This window comes from Crassostrea angulata, chromosome 7 (assembly GCF_025612915.1).
Source record: "Crassostrea angulata isolate pt1a10 chromosome 7, ASM2561291v2, whole genome shotgun sequence".
Taxonomy (NCBI): Eukaryota; Metazoa; Mollusca; class Bivalvia; order Ostreida; family Ostreidae; genus Magallana; species Magallana angulata.
In genome coordinates, this window is record NC_069117.1 from 28280971 (window position 1) to 28295103 (window position 14133).

The 14133-nt window shown below is 35.0% G+C and overlaps 2 protein-coding genes across 2 annotated transcripts; both read right to left on the reverse strand.

Moving 5' to 3' along the window:
- Positions 1 to 10571: 10571 nt before the first annotated feature.
- On the reverse strand, positions 10572 to 12599 carry LOC128191279 (uncharacterized protein K02A2.6-like). Its single transcript, XM_052863362.1, has one exon. It carries the CDS (start codon positions 12597 to 12599, stop codon positions 10572 to 10574), a length of 2028 nt encoding a protein of 675 aa, XP_052719322.1.
- A 69-nt stretch (positions 12600 to 12668) lies between these two features.
- Positions 12669 to 13921, reverse strand: LOC128191280 (uncharacterized protein K02A2.6-like). The gene is made up of 2 exons (XM_052863364.1): positions 13501 to 13921; positions 12669 to 13309 (listed from the first exon to the last, which is right to left on the reverse strand). Exons 1-2 carry the CDS (start codon positions 13919 to 13921, stop codon positions 12669 to 12671), a joined length of 1062 nt encoding a protein of 353 aa, XP_052719324.1.
- Positions 13922 to 14133: the final 212 nt, after the last annotated feature.

The window sequence follows — 14133 nt, forward strand, 5'->3', positions numbered from 1 at the left end:
TTATTCCTATATAAAAGCAGTAAAATTTTCTTAAAATTTTTAAAAAAGACATTCAGTATAACAAAATAAATAGTGCCTGTTTGGGAGGATAACAGTTGAAATTGACACCCCTCGAAAACCATTGTCAACCTCCGCTTCGCGTCGGTTGACAATGGTTTTCTCGGGGTGTCAATTTCAACTGTTACCCTCCCAAACAGGCACTATTTATATAATATGTAATTTTTATTGTTATACTTTCATGTTAAATACTGAAATCTGATTGGTTAAGACGCAGTTAATAATATTTACTATTACCCTCAGCGTTAGCAACGCACTTGGCAACGGGTAATATTAAAAAATGTTACATGCGCGAAAATTATGCGCGTACGGTTCGCTGTAGAATTCACGTTATTCCTATATAAAAGCAGTAAAATTTTCTTAAAATTTTTAAAAAAGATATTCAGTATAACAAAATAAATAGTGCCTGTTTGGGAGGATAACAGTTGAAATTGACACCCCTCGAAAACCATTGTCAACCTCCGCTTCGCGTCGGTTGACAATGGTTTTCTCGGGGTGTCAATTTCAACTGTTACCCTCCAAAACAGGCACTATTTATATAATATTATTAAAACTGTTATCCATATTCAAGTTTATTGATTTAAAACATGTACGGTTTTCCTAAAATTAACATTAATTTTTTAGTACATACTTTGACCATTAGTCTTAGTTAATCAAACTCAACAACATATCCACTCTCTATTCGGATTAAGTTGGAGGAATGTACAATCACATATGTAAACCTTAAGAAATATTATTAAAATGCAAAAAGGTTGGAGAAAAGAAAACATACATGTACCGTAAATATTTAATATCTATTATAAAAACCTAATGATTGCAAACTAAATAAATTGATATTCTACTCCAGATGACGATGAAAATACTAATCCGCGCGCGTGTGTGTGTGGGGGGGGGGGGGGGGGGGGGGAGGAAGGGGGGGGGGGTAGCAGCATACCCATAACTTCAATCTCACTGTTCATTTCCTTATTTTCAAGTAAATAAATAAATGCATTTTTTAAAAAGTGGGACCCCCCCCCCCCCCTTACGGTGCCACGTGTCTGACTTTAAAACGTATGCAGTTAAATGTATAAAGGAGCATAATGATATTGTTAACATGTTTTTTTTTAGTAAAATCACATTTTTGTAACGAAATTTAGCCTTTTTTTTTACAGATCCGTAGGTGAAGAACCTAATGAATTTGACGAATCCAGTGCCATTTAAAGACTGGACAGTTTGAACGTATACTGTTTACTTTATGAATCTAATTTTGTAATTTTCTCAATAACACATTTATCAGATAGGATGCAAATTACTAGCATTGTGAATTCGATATTCTCACATGGTGCGATTTGTTTTTCAGAGCACATTCAATGCAGAGGCGTTAGAAATTAAGATGGCAAATTACGAGAAATCAAACAATTAAAGAAAGAACAAATGGAGGCTGTTCACGCGGAATTGAAGGTAAGTCACTACTATAATAAGTTTTCTCCCCCATACCTCCTAGAATCGTCATTTTACGAATTTGGAAAATCATAACATCTACAATTTTTTCACGCCCATAAATGCTTTTCAGGCCAAGCATTTGTCAAAGAAGAGTGTTGACTTGGATGGAGTGAAGGTATATCATACAAATTAATTCATAATTGCCTCATGAATGTAGATTCTGATTTTAATGCAGCATTGTTTTTTTTTTAAAAGTTAAAAACCGTCATTGATTAGAAAGGTACATAAGAAAAAAATCTTCCTTTCAGAAATACTTGAGTGAAATCATTCAAATTAAGATCTTTTATCTTTTGAGTTAATATGGAAGTCCTATCATGTTTATTGTTGACAGTTCCTACAATGTAGATCTACAGAAATATTGGTAAACATAATTAGAAAGAATTGTTCTTATAAACATCACATCAAAAGACAAAAGTTGACATTTAGGAAATTAAGGTAGGTTACCCCCCCCCAAAAAAAAATTATTTAGATATATGTTGGAGAAATGAAAGCGTGCTGCAGAAGGATGCATCTCTGAAGGTATATATCTGTGTAAATAAATTCAAAATTCTTTTAAACTTTTCTATGCATTGTAATTTTGCATATTACATAATATGTGCTGTTGATACTTGTAGCCTCTTCAAGGTCCTCAAGATCCCGAATCCCTGAAGAAAGATGGAATAGGTGATATAGACATGGACAACAGAAGAAGAAGCAGTGTGCGAGCAGCTACTGGTAAAAATTAAATCATTGTGGATTTATAAGATAATTGTTCACGGATGTATATTTTCCTCCACGAGAATTGGGTTTAATTTTCGAAGTTTTATGGAAAATGGATAGCGTAAAAATAATTTACTTTGCTACGGTTTCTGTGATCAACAGTAATGTTTAAATTATTAAGAGGAGCGATTACAAATTGTACTGTAGCCATTATCTTTCCAGTGTTCATTCAACTCAGAGAAAAGAAAATTGATGGTAGACAAGTATGAAAACATGACGGAACAAATGAGGGCTGTTCATGCCGAACTCAAGGTGATCTATATTTCTATATTTTTAAAACACCACTCGCAGATGTAGATCTACCAAATACTAATACCTCTGAAGAATATATTGGTGGTGGATCATTCAGTAGATCGTGTGGTATGTACAGCCTCATCAATCATTGAATTATTAAATGAAGGTCATTTTTAACTTTAAAGAAACTTAATCTTAATTGGGTGTATTTTCTTTCTTTACATTTTCAGACTCCTTCCAAAGAGAAGAAGCCTTCTTCAGGCCGACGATTTTTCAGATTCCTCGGATTTCGATAAATTCAGACACTCTACCCAAATGTAGTGCTGGAAGAACCGTCTCATTGGACTTGATGCTGTTAACTTTATTCAAATGAAGTTAAAAGTTATTGTTTATTGGGAATTATCAATTAAATATATATTTTCATATTATATGAAATATTTCATATATATTTTTCGTGTCGTACAAAAACAAAATCAAGCTCTAAAATTCAATTTTAGCATTGCAGACTTCGCTTTATTTTCATTTTGTTCAGCAAAAAAAAATTAAATAGCGTAATTTTTGGAAAAATTAATTTCAAGATCACGCATAATTTTAAATTTATTTCTATGTACAGTATTTTGTTGAGATCATAAACTTCTTAGTTCGAATTCCTATCAATTAACGACTCCTTACCTATAGAAGGGGAGCGAGTTCAACATAGAATTGTACAGAAAAAAATCTTCAAACATTCAGGTCATGCTATGCGGTTCTTTGATCGATTTGTAAAAATTTTTTGAAAATATTTATCGAAAACGAAAAGCAGCCGTAACTTGATACATGTATTTCTTTTCATATATTACATGGACATTAGTTAAGCAGATGGTGTTAATTCAAACACTCTCACAGCGTATACAGTACGACCTCAACATGTCGGGACCTATCTCCTAATTGGTATGTAAAGGCCTGCTTGGGATTTAATACCTCAAATAAAATATAAATCTGAAGTGCAAAAATTTTCGATTTTGTAATTTTTAAAATAAATCCGCAGAAATTCATATCAAATGCAACATCTTTTGGTTAGTAATTATTCTTGAATCATATAACTTGACAGATTGGTCCCCAAGAGTGTTGGATATACTGAGGGATATATATCTGCTACATTAAGTTTGAAAAAAAAAACTTTTTAGCAAAAGTTGTTGTAAATTTCATCTTTTTCAAATTTGGTAAGGGACATCTGTCGATATCAATGTGGATTAAATTACATTATAATTAAAATAGTTTCACCGGTTTAAAAATTTCAAATTTTGCAATATTTAACCAAAAAATACGGTTTAACAAATTTTGGAAAGGTAAACATTTTAAAACCCCCAGGGGGATTCGAAGTCATGACTTACAGGTTCCTATACTAGTGAACCCGTTAACCTACTGTGCTACGCTGTTAGATGTCAATTTTGGGAAAGAAACATTTTATAAAATTATTCTTAATTTCTTTTTTTCCCTCGATAAATAGAATGTTACTACATGGAGGTATCCCATACCACCTTAATTTGAATTATTCTTTCAAAATGAATAGAAATATATTTTTGTACTATAAACATTTTATCGCATTTCGGATATTCCACACAGGTTATTATATCTCCTTTGAGATATTGGTTCCAACTTGTTCATGAATGATCTTTAAAAACATTTTGGTACGGTATTTTAAGACTGTAACACGTGTGCAAAAACCATTGACTTCGTGGTCAGTGGTTCACTTGATTGCCCAATAAGTGTATCCATTATGATCGCTCACTGTCCGGTCGATCTGATTGTTCACGTGACCAAGAGCAAGGGTCACACATTGTTCTGAGCAGTCTTCGAGAGCAGCAGACGTCAATAAATCATGCACGGTCTAAAAGAACAGGGGTTCCTGTTTGAAAATTTGCCTTCATTAAAATTTTTGCAGGTTTCAAAAGGTACGTAGAAATTCAATTATTTATGCAGTATCTGAACGCTAGATATATATAGCTCGTTTGATGATTTGTTTTTCTCTTTATATGTAACAGCCCAACCAACAAACACTTTTGATATTTGATTTCTATCGGTACACATACCTGTATTTATGCTGGAATTTATGGAACAGATCTGGAAGTAATACATCTAAATTTATTTGCAACAGAACATGAGCGGAATATTTCTTTTAGGGGGGGGGGGGGGAGGGGGTCCGGATCCCCCTAACACTCTCTTCTAGATCAACACATGCAGCTACATGTATCATGACTATGAATGCGCTCGGTGAAAATTCTTTTATCCACATTGGCTTCCTTTTATATTACAGTTGAAGAAATCCCCGCATGTGTTGAAAAGGACAATGACGGAACGAGGCTATAGGACATGCCTTGACATGGTCCGCTGAAGGATTAAAACATCAATGTGACTCTCAGATCTTCAATTATTATAGTAAGTTGCACTGCTATCAAAGTAGCTATTTTATTAATCAAATTCCTAACAAAAGGTGGGAATAAAGAGCTTGGGCAAGGGCAATCGTTCATTTTCTTGATAAAATTGATCTATATCAAGAAAGATGAATTTTGAATTAACTGCCCCATTTCAATCCTGAATTAAGATTTTGATAATTGGCAAAGTATAGTTTGGTTGTTTACCTGTAAAGATTCGGGAAAGTTTTGTCACCTTCTCACCCCAATTTTCAAAACCGATGACTACATGCCTAAAATTTATTCAACAATTATCGAAAATGATTTTGTTGGTGATTCAAACATGTATATGTACGTTAGCGGGTTACAATTTTTTTTGCAAATATCATTACCTCTAGAGCCCGAATGTATCAACAAAGAAAGCATTGTATTGTTTTTTATATTTTATACATTTTGAGAAACCAATGCTAATTACGTTAAATTAACTTCTATTTCTTAATTGCTAGGGGACCAACTCCATCTGAATTCAAATTTCTAATTTTCAATAAAATTATATTTGCTACGAGAAAAAGTGTGCCCCCCCCCCCCCCCCCCCCCCCGATGCTACGGCCGGTAGTGTGCATTAGAAAATAAAAAACACGATTTCCTCATGCATGGGAGTTTGAGTCTGACGTCATTTCGTGCAGTCCGTAATTTTGTAGGTTTCAAGTATTGATCGATCGGTAAACTGGTTAGAACTGGATTTCGGTCCTGTCAGTTTCGATAGTCTAGAGGTATACCACTCCTGAATATCAGTGTATCAAGAATTTCTTGAGAATTATATCATTGAAATATGTTGACAACACATACTTAGAAAATACAAAGATATTGGGGGGGGGGGTCAGTATTCATCCGTTTGAGTTATGGCCCATTTAATTTGACCTTTTTGTAACTTAAAATTTATTTAATGCAATTTCAGCCTGATTAGGATTTGTTGTCAGTATTTTTGATTAAGCAAACATATTTCTTCAAATATTGTTTTTAATAATGCACAATGGTCACACTGAATAGAGGGATTACGAAAAAACATGTACGAAGCTGCAAGAACTTTTTTGGTCACCTTTTTTACACTTAAAATAGACAATTTCTATAATAGTTAAAATTTGATTTTGAATTAAAACTTTAATCTTAATTATCGAGAATTTTATGAGATTTATCTAGTTTGCCTAGATATGTAGTCAGTATCATTTTGACGTAATAAAACATGGGGGGTCAGTGATGTCAAATTTTAGATATAAGGCTTCAAAGGTAAACTTCTCAAAAACTTAAGCTTAAAAGATTCAGATATGTTATATACATGTATATTTGCATGAGTTTATGCTAAGTGTTTATCACTCTCCAAAATTTAATTTTGTACATGTCACACAGAACCCATAAAATGTGTTACAAATCTACTTAATGTTAAAATTGTGAATAATGAATAAAGTATAATGGAAAGAAAATTAAATTGAAAAATTCATAAAATTGCTTGTTTCTGTCATTTTCGTCTAAAAATCTTCCGCACGAAAAAATAGTTCTCCCAAAACTTGTTTGTTTCTTGAATTCAAATGGATTTTCTTTATGAGTATTGTGTAATTATGAAATATTAGTCTTTCTGTGATGATAAAATAAATAAAATCATATTCATTTTAAATATAATGATCATCTGCGCAATGAAATCAAAACGTGAGGATTGAGATACCAGTAGAGCTCAACGGGTTTTATGCATATGCGTCGGTAAGCCCCCCCCCCCCCCCCCATTTTCTGGCAGTTAGACTAACCATTACCAAAACCAATTTTGTTTTGCTTTCAAGATGTCTGATAAGTCTAGCCCCTCCTCCCCCCTCCCCCCCAACTTTTAGAATTTACTTCCGACGCCAGTTATGATAGATATTTGATCACACCCAGCCTTGTATAATCACCTCATAATATTCAAAGAATGATTCCTTTTGACTTACATTTGTATAATTTTCAGCAATTAACAGTGTGCCGGATAATTATGCCAGTGCCAAGGTGGCATTTTTGCACCCGCTTAAGATGCAGTTTCAGAAAAATCCATGTATACCAAATGATAGACCATTGTCTAGAGAGTATATAACCGCTTTTGTTTTTAGTGTGTTTCACCTGACAGGTGAGATATTTACCTTTAAGAATTAATATCCCATCGGAAAATGATAATTCCCATAGGAGATTTGGTTCTCCTATAGGAAATATTGACAATCCTATAGGATTTTTAAAAAAGTCCTATAGAAATTATATTTCCTGTAGGAGAATGGTATTTCCTGTAGGAATTTGATTCAGACATGTAGTTTTCCTATAGGATATTGAGTTTTCCTATCGGATTTTATCAAATCCTATCGGAAGTGAAATTCCTATAGGAAGTTCTTGTATTCCTGTAGGAAATTTCAAATTACCTATAGGAATATCGATTTTCCTATGGGAAAAATTATTTTCCTATAGGAATTTATTTTTGAAAGGTAAATATCTCACCAGACAGGTGAGATACAATGATAACAAAGGTGGTTGTTAACTCTTTAAGCAATGGTCTATCATATGGCATATTTGAATTTTTCGATATTTGCAGCTTAAGCGGGTGCAAAAATGGCACCTTGGCACTGGCATAATTATCCGGCACAGTGTTAATTGTCGATTAAATAGTCATTGATAAAATGTACTGAACTATGCGTTATATAGTAAATAATAAACCAATAAAATATTTATTGAACTTGAAATATATGCGTATCAAATATAGCAAACATGTACTTATTTAAATGTGCTTTTATATGTAGCTCCTACTAAAGTTCGGATATATTTGAAAAGCCAAGAAAAAAAAATGTCAATCTTTAATTGATGTTCTGGTTTTAACTAGCTGCAGCTCTGTAGCTCCCGGTGCATGTGGAAATAAAATTAGGTTATTTTCTCCTTCACTTTGTTCATTCGCAAATAAAACATTTCTTTTCTATAGAAATTAATAACAAAAACTCATTACAAATGCAACAATTTACTATAGACATGAGTCATGTACTCAGCTTTAATTATAAATACATATCAACGCGTTTATCTTCTTCCTGGTCTTCTGTAAGACAATATACAAATTAAATATTTATTTAATTAGGGATTCTCCACATCTTGATGACGTCTGTTTATTGAAGTTTTCTACAAAATAAAGAATCTGAACCAATATTAATTTCGATTTACCCTGAGTTTACCCTGAGTTATGTTCTTCAATATCGGACATATTGAAAGCTGAATACAAACTCGAATGAGCACAGTCATGTAAGATACTCCTGTTTAAATACCTGTGACATATAACACGCATATCCATCCGCATTATTTAAATCCTACGCCTAACACTAGAAAACATATCGAACACACTTACAAAATAGTTCCATATGCTAACGAAAAAAATTTAAAATATACATGTACGACCTAGGAGAGCAGGGGCTAATGAGGATGTGCAGCCATCTTGTACATTTGAGGATAAAAATGTAAACATTTCTTGAACTGGCTTGGTTCTGCCCAAATCTCACTAAATTTAATTATCAAGAGGTATTAAAACTGAGTAATGATATTTTGATTTGAACATATTTAATTATGCAAATATTTATGTAATAAATGGATTAGGCAGCAGGCAATTAAGTTACCTATGTAAGCCTTCTCCAAGGTGCAGGGTGATACTGATACATATAACGTGCAAGATAGAGATGACAAATTAAATTATACACTTTTTTATAAGATAGTATGATGTAGCGTATAAATATATATTTAGATTGGGGAAAAGGGTTGGCAAAAACTGGTTTGGGAAAAAAAAGAGAAAAAATGATAAAAACTAAAAAAAAATTTGAGTAATGTAAGAAGAAATTGATATTTTCTTACGCATACACATGCGGGAAATATGATTGAGAGAATTAATACATATAAATTAATCTTGGCACATTCATCGCTGACAATTCTTGGTTATCAATTAATTTGATTGATAATTATATACCCGGTAATAAACACTTCATCAAAATATCTTATTTCGCCTCGAGAAAGTAATACTAATTAGCGTTTCATTTACAATCTTTCATATTTAAATTTTACCTTTAAAACATACCTTACACTTTGTCATTCTTCTTAAATACATTTAAAGAATTCGTTTAATGAATAACAAAATACATGCTGAATAGATATGCTGGTTGCCCGCTTGGACACGTGGGTTTTCTCTGAGCACTCCGGCTTTCTCCAACATCGATGACCCCCTCGCGCTTACATCCGTGCCAACAAAAGATATGAATATAAGTTGTATAACTTGTTTATCAAGGTTGTTAAATAAAATCAAACGTTTTGAAATAAAAAAAAAAGGTCCAATCATTTTACGAAAATGCTAATGTTAAAATCGTGTGTATTTAAAAATTGACTTTCCTATCCGATCTAGCAAAAGTATGATGTTCAGTGGGTCGCCCAATATTTTTGTTTGTTCAAAACCCGGGATTTTAAAAATATGAATGATCATTTATTCTGGGGTATCCATCACATGTTAAAATTTCGCAGTGTCAGTTGACCAACAGAGGAAGGTGAATTGCGTAACATTACGTATACAGTATGTGTATATAGAAGTTCGGTGGTTGCCGTCAGGGTGGGTGACTTGCAGCAATTAGTGTGACTTGGGGTCCGCTAAATAGAACTATATAGTCTGTTTTTTCAAACAGCAAAATTTTCTTGATAGAATGATTTAATTTCAAACAAATGAAAATTAGTTTTTCAATTTGAATTTAAGACAATTATTCTGCGTATTCATAACACAGTATTTACAAAACACATCCATAAAATTACCTTTTAATGATATACTTTATACTCGATTGAAATACAATTAACGAACAGACTATAATCAAGGTTAATCAGGAATGGAGAGAGTAGTTGAGAACACAGCTAAAGTAAATTTTATATACACATCTAGTATTTGTACTTTTTAAAAAAGTAAATATGTGATTGTTTGAATGAATGTAAGTTTTGAATCATTATGGGAATCATTATGGGAATCATATGAACAAAGATGTGTGTTTTGTGCATTAGTAAAAAAAAACAATCTTTACGCGATATGTGGTATATTATTTATTCCTCTAGCCTTGTTAAAATTAAGAAAGTTTTCAATTTTCTTAGAATTTTATATATTTTGTTTTTGAGGAGAGAGAGAGAGAGAGAGAGAGAGAGAGAGAGTTGTCTCAACATTCGATAAGATTTCTCATGGCACGTGGTCGGTGTTAATTCGTGCTATCGGGACGAATAATTATTAGAATAGCTGTGACGATCAGACATGCGTTTATTCAATACACATACAACATAATTCAATCATACACCGAACCCGACCTGAATTCCGAACCCGTTCCAAAAATAGTATACAGCATTTCATCAACATCCCCTTTTCTTAAGAAAACTTGTCAAAATTTCATCAAAACATCAAATTTCATCTAACAAAATAGACTTTCATCATGTTACAAACATAAAATGAATAGTGCACTTATCTAGCACAAAATGTCACTGAAATGGTAAAATATCTGACCTATAGACACAAAATGATCAATTGAAAATTACATGTACACAAATGACTAGAAAATCACTTGACTTAATTTCATAAAACGAAGTCCATTAACCAGTAATATAGTCTTTCAGATAGGCTGGTTTTCTCCTTTCGCGAACAGGTCTTCCTTCACGGAGTGGTTCATTTTGCGTTGGTACGGTAAGTTCAACGGACGGTGTTTCTGGTGCGCTTCCGCTAACAGTAGAGTTCGGATTGTTCACTGGCTTAGAGTCTGTTACAAAGTGTCTCTGTATGCCCTCTGTATCATCATCTGGGACTGAACGCATCGGTGAGCGGTCACGACTGTAGAAGTTAACTGTGGTAGGTCGCAAATGAATTCTGTTTCTACGATCAGTGGTTCCGTTCTGGTCCTTGACGATGTATGTCCTTGGTCCAAGAATACCATTGATTTTTCCGAGTTTCCAGTTGCGTCCCTCTAGATGCTGGAAGAATACTGCTTGACCAACGTCCAATTCACTCTGCTCGCGAGACTTCTTGTAAAACGATTTCTTTACTGTCTGTCTGCGCTGATTCCTCTTCCTGATGAATGCATCACTTTCTGGTTTCTCCAGTTTCTGTGGAAAATGTGGAATCATGCCACGCACTTTTCTGTTAAACATGATATCTGCAGGACTAATACCAGTATCCTGTTTTGGTGTATTTCTTTGTTCAAGAATTGCTTCATAAGGATCAGTCTTCTCCGCTTCACATTTTCTTAACAAAGTCTTCATGATTTTTACAGCTGACTCGGCCTTGCCATTGGCTTGTTGATGCATAGGCGATGATGTCATGTGAGTGATACCCCACTTCTTTGCAAAATCTTGGAATTCTTGGCTTACGAACTGTGGTCCTCCATCAGACATGATTACATTTGGAATTCCAAATCGAGCAAATTGTTTCTTGAGTAAAGCTATTACTCTGGAGCTTGTCAAAGATGTAAGCAAGTCAATTTCGATGAAACTAGAAAAATAGTCAACTGCAATCAAATAATGCTTGCCATTCAGCTCAAACAGGTCAAGTCCTATTTTCTGCCATGGAGTAGATCCTTCTGCATGCTGCATCAATGGAGCATTTTGGTTCCTTGGTTTTCTCTCGTGACATATTGAGCAACAATCAGCCAACTGTTTGATATCTGAATTCATTCCTGGCCAAAATATTGTTCCTCTTGCCCTTCTCAGCATGCTATCATATCCAAAGTGAGCCTTGTGAAGTCTGGCCTTTATTTCACTCCTCAAAGATTTAGGGATTATTACAGCTTCCCCTTTGAGCATAAGTCCATCACTGTATGATATAGTGTCTCTAAAATCAATGTAATGTAGGATTCTCTGTGGCGTTTCTTGTTTCTGCTCCGGCCACCCGTTCATCACAGTTTCCTTGAGAATTTGCATTTCCTCGTCACTCTCTGTTGCTTCTTTTATTTCACTAAGTCGAGCATCAGGAATGTCACATGGTTCGTCACTTTTCAATGCCATGATTCTTAGTCTCTCACTAAAATTACCTTCCTCACTCTTCAGATATGCGCGACTCAATGTATCTGCAATTGTAAGGTTAGTTCCCTTGACATACACAAAGTTAAAATCGTACCGGTTCCATCTCATCATGATGTCCTGTAGTCGCTTCGGTGCCATTGCAAGAGGTTTCTTCAGGATGGCCTCTAATGGTTTATGGTCATTCTGTATCGTCACATTTCGGCCATATGTATATTGGTCAAAGCGTTCCAGACCGTATAACACAGATAACGCTTCTTTCTCGATTTGTGCCCAGTTTCTCTCTGACACTGTCAGTGATCTAGATGCATACTCCACTGGTCTACCGTCTTGAAGGAGAACTGCACCAATGCCGTCTTTACTACTGTCCACTTGTACTACTACTTCCTTCCCAGGGTCAAAGTAAGCTAGTACAGGAGTTTCTGTAAGCATCATCTTGATCCTCTGAAATGCTGCTTCACAGTCTTTAGACCAATGCCATGCCTTATCTTTGCGAGTAAGTTCTCTGAGCGGCTCCATTATGGTAGAAAGGTCTGGAAGGAACTTCGCCATGTACTGAACCATGCCACACAGTCTCTTAATTCCTGAAACATCAGTAGGAGGTTGCATGTCATTAATGGCTTTTACTTTCTTGTTATCAATTTTCACTCCATCTCTGGAAATAACATGTCCATGAAATTAGATTTCTTTCAGTCCAATCTCCTGTTTTTCTTTATTCAAGATGATGTGTCTCTCCTCACATCTCTCCAACACTTTTCTCAATTTTAAAGCATGGTCTTGCTCAGCTTCTACATCGTTTTCTCCACAGCCGGCTATTATGATATCGTCTACCACGCTGAAAACACCTGTCATGTTTCCGAACACCTCATCCAGTTTCCTCTGGAATATTTCACTTGATACCTTTAGTCCAAAAGGTAGTCTTGCCCATCTGTACCTTCCAAAAGGGGTTATCATTGTCGTTAGTCTGCTGGATTCCTCATCCAACTTCACATGCCAAAAAGCCTCCTTGACATCAAGTTTTGTGAAGGTTCTGGCCTTACTGAGCTGCGGTAGAATGTCATCAAGAACAGGTAGGCGATAATGTTCTCTCATCAACGCTGTGTTGAGTGCTTGCGGGTCAATACACAATCTTAGCTTGCCGTTAGCTTTACGAGCAATAGCCATCTGGCTGACCCATGGAGTAGGCTCTGTAATCGGAATAAGTACTCCTCTATCTTCAAGCTTCTGAAGTTCCTCATGTACCAAGCTCTGGAGTGCGATAGGGATCTTCCTGCAGGGAAGAGCTTTGGGTTTCACATTTGGGTCGACATGTAGATGGGCTGTTCCCAAATCACCTAGAAGTCACTGCTTGATACACTGGATATGAATTTCTCGTTATTTATGGTAATCAACTTCAATTTCTGTACCGCCTCAAGTCCAAGTAAACATGTGTAATGATTTGGAACAACAATGAATCTGAGTTGGTGCTTCTCATTTGTACGTGGATTGACGACTGTCAGATCTGCCTCACCAAGTGGTTTCATGTTTGTCTTATTCCACATGTTCAAGCAGATTTTGGTAGGCTTGCATTGCTCCTTGCGGACATAACGCTGAGAAATTGTATTCACATATGCGGCACTGTCAAGTTGAAATCTAATGTCACACTCATTGATACGCATTATTGCAGTCACTTCTTTGCCACCAGAACTAACAGCTTTCAACCATTGGTCCTCGTTGAATTCTTCTTCCTGACTGACTGAATGTATCTTCTTGCACTTTGCTTTGAAGTGATTCCTTCCACCACACTGTTCACAACATTTTCCCCATGCTGGACACTTTTGTCTCCCTGGTTCGTGTTTGTACCCACAGAATTCACAGTCTTTCTTCTTATACTGAGTGTGTTTAGTTTTTGGAATTTCCTTCTTTTTCTCTGTTTTCGGTTTGCTGTGCATGTACTTTTCAGATCTCTGTAGTTTGTTCACTTGCAGAGTGGCTTCACGTAGCTCTTTTACTTATCTGTTAGATTGTTCATACGCTCTACAAACTTGTATGGTTCTTTCGAGTGTAAGTTTGTCCTCTCTGAGTAGAAGTTCCTGTAACTTTCCGGTAACTGTGAACACTATTTTGTCTCTCATCATTCTGTCAGGTTCCTGGAAATTGCAAG

Coding starts and splice junctions, on each gene's coding strand:
- LOC128191279 (XM_052863362.1), bottom strand. CDS start 12,599: ATGCAACCTCCTACTGATGTTTCAGGAATTAAGAGACTGTGTGGCATG.
- LOC128191280 (XM_052863364.1), bottom strand. CDS start 13,921: ATGCACAGCAAACCGAAAACAGAGAAAAAGAAGGAAATTCCAAAAACT. Junction 13,310..13,500: donor GACAAACATGAAACCACTTG/GTGAGGCAGATC, acceptor ATTTGGGAACAG/CCCATCTACATGTCGACCCA.